At 34.2% G+C, this 12,132-nt stretch overlaps 2 protein-coding genes across 2 annotated transcripts; one reads left to right on the top strand and one right to left on the bottom strand.

Moving 5' to 3' along the window:
• Window positions 1-679: 679 nt before the first annotated feature.
• LOC131848311 (ankyrin repeat domain-containing protein 54) lies at window positions 680-2,516 on the bottom strand. Its single transcript, XM_059198127.1, has one exon. The coding sequence runs from the start codon at window positions 2,308-2,310 to the stop codon at window positions 1,510-1,512; it is 801 nt and encodes a 266-aa protein (XP_059054110.1). The 5' UTR covers window positions 2,311-2,516; the 3' UTR covers window positions 680-1,509.
• A 531-nt stretch (window positions 2,517-3,047) lies between these two features.
• On the top strand, window positions 3,048-11,786 carry LOC131848109 (armadillo repeat-containing protein 8-like). The gene is made up of 15 exons (XM_059197864.1): window positions 3,048-3,148; window positions 3,236-3,449; window positions 4,407-4,613; window positions 5,355-5,598; window positions 6,041-6,175; window positions 6,986-7,088; window positions 7,551-7,766; window positions 8,087-8,158; window positions 8,972-9,107; window positions 9,452-9,543; window positions 10,086-10,265; window positions 10,646-10,792; window positions 11,313-11,486; window positions 11,538-11,621; window positions 11,667-11,786. Exons 1-15 carry the CDS (start codon window positions 3,125-3,127, stop codon window positions 11,784-11,786), a joined length of 2,148 nt encoding a protein of 715 aa, XP_059053847.1. The 5' UTR covers window positions 3,048-3,124.
• Window positions 11,787-12,132: the final 346 nt, after the last annotated feature.

The following is a 12,132-nucleotide window of genomic DNA, read 5'->3' as shown; positions in this document are numbered from 1 at the left end:
AAATTTAATAGTTACTATTAATTTGCATGTTTCTATTTATCTGTGACATTTATAAAATACATCCTTCAATAGTTATACTTTACTGGAATTTTAATAGCTCTAATGTTGTAAATAAAAGTTTATGAAATTGTTGTTAATAAATGATTACACACAATTTGAGTGTTTATTGAAAGAACTTTCATCAAAGTTACTTTACAAATTTTATTTCTTTATTGATAATTGAAAGGTTGTCAAAGTGGTTTAATTTAAAGTTTTAGTAGATTTATTTAGAATTTTACACTATAAAATAATGTATAATAAATAATGATACAAAAATATTTTTTATTTAGGCAAACATTAGATAATCTTCAGAATGACCTTTTGCTGTTAAAATTTCTTTTAAATGACATGTAATTCAACTTGAATTTATATTATGCCAGATAACCTTTCAAACATCAATATTATTCTTATTTAAACCATAGGTAGATAACAAATATTTCCACTAAAAATCAAAGTTTGATAACATTAAATCAATATACATGTGAATAATATATATACATAGAATAATTCCTATTAATGTATAGTAACTTATAAAAATTGATTAGTAATATATCAGAAAAGTTATTTATTATTGATATTATTAATCAAATATAACTTAACAATTTCTATTATTTATTGTTACTATCCAGTAATTAATATAAATAATATGACCTCATTATAAACTTGAAAGCACATATTAACACAACAGTACTTCAGGTACCTTAAGTCTACCACCCAATGAACCATGTTTGCCAACATACAATTATTATGAAACACTGAACACCTAGTTTAACATTGAATACTCACATGCAATGCAAATATAGAAATCATATCAAGTTATAAGACAATAAATAAATTTTATTTTTATATTCAATCCATTCTAAATTAAGTAAAATATCTAGTTATCTTAAAAAGTATAGAACAAATATCAAAATGATATTTCTTATTAGATTATTATGGTCCTTTCTATAATCCATAATATATACATGTAATTATTAATAATTCTATTCTTCATTTCAACACTGAAACTCTAATAGTATAAAATCATTCAATATAGGTATCACCAACAAATTATAATATTTACTAAAGATCAAGTATGGTAAGGGTTATTATCTATTTGAATTTGGCTAATGCAATTGTATTAATAAAAATTATTTTAACCTATTTTATAAATAAGTAAATAATTTGACTAATTTTACAAAGCAGTAATATCCATACAAACTAAACACATTATTGATTTATATTGTTAGTAATTGATAAGTTTATACTTATTTTAATAGTTCCCTTACATTCTAATTGTGAGCTGAAGATGTAATTGCACAATTGGCATAAAGTAATACCGAATTGCATATAGACTGCCAGCAATATCTTCTAAACATCATGAGTTACTGACAAATAGAATAGGCAAGTCACATGAACACATCTCTAACAATAGGCAGTTATCATTTTTAAACAGTCTTGAAATGTTTTATTAAAAAAATATTAAAATAATTATCTTAATTTCAATGAGTCTAGACTGTCAAGTAAATTCTGTACTTCCGAGTCCACTTGTTCTCTAGTACTGACCCGCTCTAGTCTCTCACGGACGGATTCCAATTCCCCAGCATCAGCCTTTTGTATCTTCATATACTTTAACATCATTTCTACAACTAAACATATTTCACTGATCAGTTGTTTTGTTTCATTTGATGGTCCTGCACCACTTGGTCTCATTCTTATCAGTTTCAATTTACTCTGAGCTAACTGGAGTGGATTGCGGCCGTTTTTGTCATTAGAGCTAACATCTGTGCCCGCATCAAGCAGCTCGATGACTACAGGTATATGGTTAGTGCATGCAGCTAGATGAAGGGGAGTATTACCCAATGTATCTTTAATATTAGGGTTGGCACCATGTCTTATAAGCGTTCTTACAACATCAACATAACCCCAACAAGCTGCTAGGTGTAATGGACTTCTTTTATGTTCATCTGATGAATTAGGATCGGCTCCTGATACAAGTAGTTTCTCGACAAGTTCCACGTTATTAGTAGATGCTGCGAAACGCAATTTTTGGTTTCTTGACGAACAAATTGAGCCGCCATATCTGTATTTCAATCTGCAGTGTCTGGCTTTCGTAGAGCACTTGATTTTACCAATATGTTCGTGTCGTTCACTAAAGAAATCAACAGGCATAGGTTGACCTGCTTGGTTTATTGGTATCGCTGGCGGATTGAATTCTAAGACACATTGAGAATGGTCAAAAACTGGGTTATCACTACTTTCATTGCTTGTATCAACTCCTGAATCAGCCATGGTATTTATAAAGGCATTAATATCTATATAGTTTCCAAACAAATTAATATTCTAAAATTAATAATTTTAGTTATATATTAACACTTTTTATTGGAACACATGACTTTAAGTATATAACAACTTTAGCTTGAATCTGTTTTATTCAATATATGAATTTTTATTTACAAAAAAATAGAAGATATTATATGGAAAAATATTTTTATACATTAATTATATATCAGTATTCAATCAGCACATAGGTTTTAAAATGACAGTTCGGCAAGAGTAATGTCATTCAAGTTAATAATTATTGCGGCGTAGTGATTCCTTTCCTTAGTGCAATAGTCACTTTCCATGCATAACATCTATTATAGTTTATGAGCCTTAGAAAATCTGACGTGTATGACATTCTTTAAGTACACTAGAAACTGCTAGAAACTCAAAATGGTCGTGATTTTCATGGTAAATTATATTAGGAATATATAAAAAGTAGAAAGATAGACTCCGCCTGTGATGATTAATAAAATAATAACTTTACAACAAACTATATGGAAATGCTACGCATGGATATTACAATCAACAATTGAATAACTATAATGTGGTTTAAAGTATTTGTTACCATACCCATAAAAAGGATTATAAATATGTAAACATACTGACAGATTAATGCTAATTAATACAGAGTATGTAGCTATTGACAGCTCAGATCACGGTATCTGAAATGAAAGCTACGAATTTGAATGAGTTGACAGCTGTTTTGACAGCTCAATTTTTCAACTTCCTAATATTTTTGGAAGATATTTTTATCAATATTACTGCGTAAAATTTTATAATAATGCAGCAAATAACAGTATTCATGGTAAGTTAAAGTCAGTCTTATTTTTAAATTATTTTATGTTTGTGATGGTATTCCATCTGTATCTTAACCTATAACTATTACCCACAGGACATTGAGAGTTCGAGATCGTATATTGACGAGTTGTATTCACCAGATGCAACAAAGGTAGTAGAGGCACTAGTTACGCTAAAAAACTCAGTAATTGGCAGTAACCGGCAGAAGAGTTCAGTCATTCAGCAAGGAGTTGTACCTCGACTCCTGCAGCTGATGTCAGACGAGGCACTTGATCCCAACATAAGACTTGAAGCCACCATCACAATCGGTAATGTTCAACTTGATGTTAGAATATTTGTTATTTTATGTATATTTTTTTTCATTAACTATTGCCAATTTATCAACTCTATTTAGGTAACCAAATTGTACCCAAGTTTAATTGTGCCCTACTTATATTTGGCATTTATTAAGAGTGTTCAACATTATTTGTGAAATATTTACATAGTATAAAATGAAGTCGCTTACATTGTCTGTTCACTTAGATCTTTTGAATTACGCAACAAATTTAATGATTCAAGAGCAAGGTTTATATATATATATATATTTATTGTATGTAAACCTGTCTGTGCTAAGGCGGTAAGAGCAGCTAGTATATTATAAATGTGAAAGTGTGTATATCAATCTGTTATATACCTTTAATGAAATAAATATCTGAACATATCTTAATAAATTTGTTATGAAAATAGATTCAATTATAGAGATATATATAGATTGTGTTATGTCAAAAACAGTGTTGTGCAATACCACAACACTTTTAAGTGCTCTAGTACAGAACTAGATATAATAGATTATTATTTTATTTTATTTTGGATATTTATTATGGAATAAGATATAATCAAAATATCAGTGAAAAGTTTTTGTAATAGAATGGTGGATTGGCCTGCTGCGCCAATAGTATTTGCTGGTGTGGTAACAGTGGAAGATGATAGGATACAAATAAGATCAGATTTATTATATGATTGTGATAAATTCAACAGGAATTAACCACAATGACTTTCAGGAGGGACCATGTGATGGTTAGCCAGTCTTTAGGAATTCCTAACCCCCTCCAATTTATTATTGGGTGGTATTGTATTTTGGTTGCAATGATTTACAACCTTTATTTTTATTTGGGAACTTACATAATGTAATGTACTGTGTTTGTCTGTGTAATATCTATTGAAGTAAAATATTGGTTCATGCAGTTTATAATTGTTCCATATAATATAACTTTTATTTTATTCAGGTTCACTAGCAAAAGGTACACTAGATAATGTAATGGCATTGGTAGAACAAGGGGCTGCAATAGCATTGGTGGAAGTATTGAAGACGGTACCTATTGGCACTAAGTTGGTTGAGGCTGCCCTATGTGCGCTGCGGAGTATCTTCCTCCATCCACCTGCACCAATAGCTGCTCTCCCGGCAGACATGAGGTTGCTGACAAGGCTAACACGTGAGCTGGCTGCCTTTACTGTTTATGAAATCATCGATTTTTTATTTTTATTAACACAATTATGGCTGATATTTTAATTAAAATAACAATTCATTAAAAAAGCTCCTGATTTCTATATGATTATTTCGCCATATCACTCCTAGCACTTCTCTTATAAATGGCCACTGGGATTTTAGGGGCCCAAAACAATAGTGACATAGAATGAAATTTTTGCCTTAACTTGAGTGATAAGGTGACATGCAACTTATATTGAACTGTTGTGTGTTTGTAGTTTTTTATTTGTATAATAAAAAATAAATAAATCTTTATAATTTGGTACATAGACAAAGATTGTTTGTTTAGTACTCTGTCAAACTTAACTTGAAGTAATAGTATAGTCCTCATAACTTGATAATTAGATAGTCTGAATAACGCAGTATATACATCATGTCCACAATGTGTCTCAACTTAACATAATACATTATTATTGTGCTCTCATCTGCGAAGGAGCCAATTGTTGAAACATACCCCATCTATGGATAGTCTAATGAATTTAGAAATCTCATTTTAAAAAATTATTGGATGCTCCACAGATTGACTCATGATTGATGGGGGTCATCTGTGAGAAGTCCTCTAATTGGTCTCACAGATGCGGCATTAATGTCACTTTGACAGCTAATAATTGAAAACTTATACATGATAATAATATCTTTCCTGTAATAAACAATTAAGCAATATATATATATATATATATATACACAGAAATTGCACGCGAGGGAACAGCAACAGCACGATGCTGTGTGGTACGGATATTGTCAGTCTGGTGTGGTAGTCACATGGAACAAGAAGCTCTTTGTCAAGCGGGCGCCTGTACTGCGATAGCGGCCATGCTCGCCAACGGCCGCAACTCCGCCCCACCTCTGGCACGGGCGCTGCCAGCATTGGAATTACTTGCTAATATGTGTTTTGAGAATGGCAACGTGTCACAAGTAGCTTTAAACACTAGGTATGTATATTGTAGTATATTAATGGAAAGTTTTTTTTTTCGGATTACTATAATGCTGTTGGCTGCAGCTGGCCTTTACAACTTTACTGGACGATAGGGCGCGAGTGTAGATAGCACTCCAAACCAGCAGAAGGATGTATCGAGCGGCTAAAGGCCAACTTCCGCCTGTCGGATACACCTTTAGTCAGAGAGTAGTATAGTATGCAGAATATTGTTAATTTGTGATTGTAAAAAATAAGTATATGTGAGCATATTTTTTAATGTTTTATGACTTTGTTTTATAAAATAATCTCTGATTATAGATTTATGGTAATTTTACCAACTGTCATATTGCCTAATGGGTCAACCAACAAATAATGACATTCTTGTTATGTAATTTGTGTATGACTCTAAAATTTACTTTATACATATGTAGTAATAATGATGATTTTCTTAATTATAGGCATGGTGACAAGACAATCCCAGAGCATCTTATGTGCCTGGTGTCGCGAGATAAACCTTTACCTGTAGCTTTGGGAGCAGCACGATGTCTCACATTTATCCATCGTGCTGGCGCTCTCACTGCCGACGACAATAGGTGGATTGTTTTTTTTTATATTTTTTATGTCACTAGGTGGGCAAAACCGCTGACGGGGTAAGCGATGGTAAGTGGTACTTGTCCCCTATATACATCAACAGCAACATGAACAAATTATTATCATAGAACATCCGTGGTGCCACGTGCGTTGCCATTTCGAGGACCAATACGTTATAGTCATATAAGCCTTCGGCCAAAACAACTCGGCGGCATATAAAGGTAACAGATAGGGATAGGTACCTATGTGTCTACGTACTAGACACGTAGACAAGTAGTTACTACGTCCAAAGTTTATCTACTAAATAAACTTTGCTACGTCGACTTAGTAGAAATTTATTTCGGTAAAAACAGTGTTCTTGTTTTACAATATTATATTTAATGTACAAAATTAACTGTTTTTATTATTTTATGATGTATTGAAAATAAAACAAAACGATTATTCAGCATAACATATAAATTAAGTGTTTTTGAATTATGTTTAGATTAAATCTATTTTTTTTAATATTAATGATACGATAATGATACAATGTTGTTGGTCGAGACGATGTATATTACTTATTTATTATTATTAGATGATAATAAATTGACAATATGTACATAAAAATGTTGATCATATATACTAAATGACAATAGGAAAATGTAAGGAGGGGTGATACAGTTTAGACACGGCAGTGCTTAGTAGACAATATTGGATTTGTCTTACTAGCCATTATTAAATGCAATTATTATTTTGATGTATCTAGGTAACTGTGTCCCATATTAACTATATATTATTATAGAGTTTTTATTAATTTTCTTTCGCCTTTTCAGAGTGGTATTTGGTGCCTTACCTTGTCTGGCGCGACTCTGTACGAAAGAAATGCCGGAAGAAATCAGAGCGAAGGCTGCAGAAACATTAGCCTACTTAGCAGAGGTGTGTTCTCTATTCTCATTCATTTTAATATGTATATAATATTTTCTTAAATACCTCGGTACGTCTAAAATAATTTTGATTAAAGCTTAATTTTATTTAATGTAATTGGAATGACTAACAAACGGACTACGACGGCCCACCTGATGTTATGCATGATAACCGATATGTTACCCGTTTTACGGTAGATATGATATGATGCTGTTGCTTATCTCTTAATAATATGAATATCTGAATTCCAATGTAAAATTATGACATTTTCCATTAAGTGACTTTTAATTAGTTTTATATATATGTTATATATTATTTAATTTATTATTTTGAATACTTAAAATTGTAATTGTGACATAATTATTTAAAAAAAATGTAATTACTATTGACGTGCTATTGTGTAACGAGATTTGTTACATTTGTGAATAAAACAATATGAAAAATTGAAAAAATAAACCCTATATTTGTTCCCAGGTGGACACTTCCCTTCAAAGACTCGCAGCTATTTCCAATCACTTGATGAATTCACTCGCAGATATAGTTAATTGTCAATCGGCGGCGGCGAAACAGGGCGCGTTCAAATGCTTCGCGTCGCTAGGTGCTAATGACGAGGATATCAGGAAAAGGATTATTGAGACTCATGGCCTGATGAAGCATATTGTCAGTGAAATGAAAAATCCAGAGCCATCTGTAGGTTTCTAAGTTATAACTATTTTTTTAACATGGTAATGGGTATACTGTCTATATCTTGACAGTATAAAATGAAGTTGCTGCCGTTGTCTGTTCGCTTAATCAAACTACGAAACAGATTTAATCTAGCTTTTATTTATTTATTCATTTGCATAACATAATGTCACAATGAAGGTTGACATAATATTATTATAAGAAGACTATGGACCGTGATGAATTTCCTAAATTGAAATTAAAAATATTTTAATGCTCAGAAAAAAATATATTACAATATTTTTCTTTCTTTGATTTATGTATTAATGAGATTCCTCTCTTTTTAGATCAGATTGGCAGCTGTGAGGTGTCTACACTCGCTGTCAAGATCTGTTCAACAGTTGCGGACTACCTTTCAGGTATTATTTGTCTTCATACACATTTTTATCATCTTGATCTGATTTCGCCATTTTTATTTAAATACTAGCTGGACCTGCGACTTCATCCGCGTGGAAAAATAACTTTATTTTTCTAAAATATAAATAGCCTAAGTTAGTCTTTATTACATCAGCTATCTGCCAAAAAAAAGTCTCTTCTTAATCGGTCCAGGGATTTCAGAGATCGGAACAAACAGACAGACAGACAAAAATGGTAAAAAATGTTATCTTGGTGTGTGTACCGTATTTATATTCATATGCATGTAGTAAAAAACGGATCTTTCAGTATTACAAATAGACACTCCAATTTTATATGTATAGATATAAACTTGTAAATAAGATTAAAACTCCTAAAGTATGTCCTTGTTTTAAGTTGTAATTATATATGTTGTATATGTTGCTCACTACTGTATTTGTTTAATTAGGAAAGAATTAATTAATTAAGAATTCCTTAACCATCGAAATATTGTACCCTTTTTTACGAGACGAAATGTTCGAAACTGCTCGGTCGACCTTTATGAGAGTATGCGGATGGAAACGTTGGATTTTGAATCTGTTCCTCAAAGAGAAAACCATATTCCCTTTTTCACGACATCCCTCATGAATGTAAAGACCAATTTCGCCTATTTTTTGTTGTTGATTTTGTTATTGCCAGGACTAGGAAGAAAAAATTAAGTTAATTGCGCGGAATTATGTAGAAATGCAATGCAAATTCAATATTCATAGTTAAGACAGGACAACGTGTGTCAGTTACTAGTAATATATAATTCAATCATATTGTGTGTTATTTTATAGGATCACGCCGTATGGAAACCATTGATGCAATTGCTGAGCGATTCCCCCGGAACCGAACTGCTCACAGTTGGCTCCTCAACACTGTGCAATCTATTACTCGAGTTCTCACCGGCCAAAGAACCAATGTTAGACCAAGGTTTGGTAATATCAAGTTTACTTTGTGATGTATGTTGTAGGGTGTGATAATTCCTCTGTTACAAGGCAAGCATTATTTATTTATTTATTTATTTGTATACACCAATAGTGTATATTTCTATATCTAGGACTTCTAAACAGTTGGTCATTATTAGTAGTATTACTGTATGTTAGTAGTATAATGAGTTCAGAATCTACAAATACTATGAAAAAACAAAATTTTTGTTTGTATTGTATTTAATAGAAATTAAAAATCTGTTAAATTAAAAATACCCATTGGCATTGTTAGGATTTTAAATTATACATATATATACATAGTCGTATTAGCATATTTTTTTATTTCAGGTGCTGTAGAAATGCTATGTAATTTAACAAAAAGGCCAGAAGCGGCCTTAAGACTTAATGGCATATGGGCGCTTATGAATATGGCCTTTCAGGTATTAAAATTTAAATTGTAATGTATTTTTGTTATGTATAAAAAATCTAAATACCTATTTACATTTTTAACAAATAACAAAGGAAGGTTTTTCTAATTGTTGTTTGAAGGTAATTGTTCGAATTAATTGACTTTTTTAATTCTACTTGCATTGTGTTATAACTTGAAAAACTTTGTAAAAAATAATTCTGTTTTTTATTAACTAACCTTTATTGGAATCAAATTTCAAATCGAATATTTTTGTACATAGCATCACTAAAGTTAGTAACAATGTGTTACGATTGACTTGAATGTGTAATACACTCCACTTCATCTCATTTGGTGATATTTGATTTGATTTAACTTTGCGCACTTTACCGCAACATTTTTGGAAACGAGAGAGGAGCGCTGCTATTGGTCGACGCGCATGCGCTGTACGTCCAGACCAGTCTTAGGGCGTAGGTACTTACTAACCTACTTCCATATTTTTTTTCAATCACCATGTTTATTGTTGCCGTAGTCTAACCTATTTGGCGACGTAGTATAAGTAATATTAATTTTCAGGCCGAACAAAAAGTGAAACAGCGTATCCTGTGTTGTTTGGGCACGGAGCAAATGTTCCGGCTGCTCGGAGACAGCGACACGCGCGTCATTATGAAGACACTCGGGTTGCTACGGAACTTGCTCTCCACTAGGCAACATATTGACGCCATTATGAGTGAATATTCCTCGCAAGTTATGCAGGTTAGTCACATAGATTAACCATGGTCATAGCCAAGCATGGGCTCAGGGTGGGGCGGCAGTCTAAAATATTATGTAACTATTAAACTATACCCACAGTCTTAACCCGATTATTTTTTTCATACACAACGGTTACATCCTGTAGCAACATTTTTTGTGTTGACTGTAGAGTATGAACTTTCTTACGGATATTAAGTATCGTTGTTCGATATTTTTTTAGATTTGGTTAGGCACCTTACCAGAGCCAGGGTGGTCGCCCCACCCTGGCTCTGTATTGTAAGGCGCAGTATTTTTTTAATATTCTTCCTAACTCATTTATAAACCGATTTGAAAAAAATATTTTATGGTATGGCTGATGTTGAAATAATGCTTATTATTCACAGGCAGTGATAGTAGTGTTAGAGGGGTCGTATCCTGCAGAAGTGAAGGAGCAGGCGTTGTGTATACTAGGAAATATTGGTGATGGTGAGAGAGCACGCGATTTCATTATGGCCAATGAGGATGTACTAAGGAAGCTTGTTGATTATTTGGTAAGTTTGCTGAATATTGTTAGAGTATCAGTTGTGATCAATTGATTTAGTTTAAAAATGTTTACTTTGTTTTTTTACGTGTATGTTTTATTTTGGTATACACAAGAAAATTAAATGTTTTTTAATCTTTGGTATCTTGTTTATGGATTGTTTATGGATTAAGATTAAGCATTTCAGAGGCATTATTTGTATGGAAACATGGGACATAATTGAATGTTTATAAAAAGGTGAATACTGCCCATATATTATTAAAGAATAAATAAAACAATTTTACAGTGTTCGTTTGTGTGCACTTTAATGTCAGATAGTTGAGTTACCGGGTTTGATTAAGTTTTCCTAAACGTATTGTAAAAAGATTTCCGGTTATTTTTGTGTTTGCTGCATTCCAATCTACTATCAAAAAAGTTATTACGAATATGCCAACAAGTGCGCGTACGAATTCCCGCGAGTAGATAGGTAAAAATGTATGTGGTATATACGTCATTTGTAATGGCTCGGTTCTGGTATGTGATCACGGCAGGCGCACCCGGAGAGCAAGCTGCAGGAGGCGGCGCTGTTCGTCGCCAGCAACCTGGTGCGCTGCAGCGAGGCCGGCGCTGCGCAGCGGCAGGCGCGCCTCGCGGACCTCGGCGTGCTGCGCGCGCTCAAGCTGCTGCGAGCGCGCACCGACGCCGCGCACCTGCACGACAAGTACGTACACAAACACACACACACACACACACACACACACACACACACGTGACAGGCGCGCCTCGCGGACCTCGGCGTGCTGCGCGCGCTCAAGCTGCTGCGAGCGCGCACCGACGCCGCGCACCTGCACGACAAGTACGTACACAAACACACACACACACACACACACACACACACGTGACAGGCGCGCCTCGCGGACCTCGGCGTGCTGCGCGCGCTCAAGCTGCTGCGAGCGCGCACCGACGCCGCGCACCTGCACGACAAGTACGTACACAAACACACACACACACACACACACACGTGACAGGCGCGTCTCGCGGACCTCGGCGTGCTGCGCGCGCTCAAGCTGCTGCGAGCGCGCACCGACGCCGCGCACCTGCACGACAAGTACGTACACAAACACACACACACACACACACACACACACACACACACACACACACACACACACACACACACACACACACACACACACACACACACACACACACACACACACACACACACACACACACACGTGACAGGCGCGCCTCGCGGACCTCGGCGTGCAGCCGCGCGCTCTCTCTGCTGCGAGCGCGCACCGACGCCGCGCACCTGCACGACAAGTACGTACACAAACACACACACACACACACACACACACACACACA

Source organism: Achroia grisella, unplaced genomic scaffold (genome assembly GCF_030625045.1).
Source record: "Achroia grisella isolate CSIRO2021 unplaced genomic scaffold, CSIRO_AGI_Agris_v1 utg546, whole genome shotgun sequence".
NCBI lineage: Eukaryota > Metazoa > Arthropoda > Insecta > Lepidoptera > Pyralidae > Achroia > Achroia grisella.
Note: the sequence above shows the minus strand (reverse complement) of the source record. Positions and strands in the feature narration are given on the sequence as shown.

What these genes read in the sequence shown, in the direction of transcription:
- LOC131848311 (XM_059198127.1), bottom strand. Translation starts at nt 2,310, where the DNA reads ATGGCTGATTCAGGAGTTGATACAAGCAATGAAAGTAGTGATAACCCA.
- LOC131848109 (XM_059197864.1), top strand. Translation starts at nt 3,125, where the DNA reads ATGCAGCAAATAACAGTATTCATG. An exon ending in CTCACTGCCGACGACAATAG is followed by an intron (nt 6,176 to 6,985) that starts GTGGATTGTTTT and finishes TCGCCTTTTCAG; the next exon opens with AGTGGTATTTGGTGCCTTAC. An exon ending in TTATGAATATGGCCTTTCAG is followed by an intron (nt 9,544 to 10,085) that starts GTATTAAAATTT and finishes ATTAATTTTCAG; the next exon opens with GCCGAACAAAAAGTGAAACA.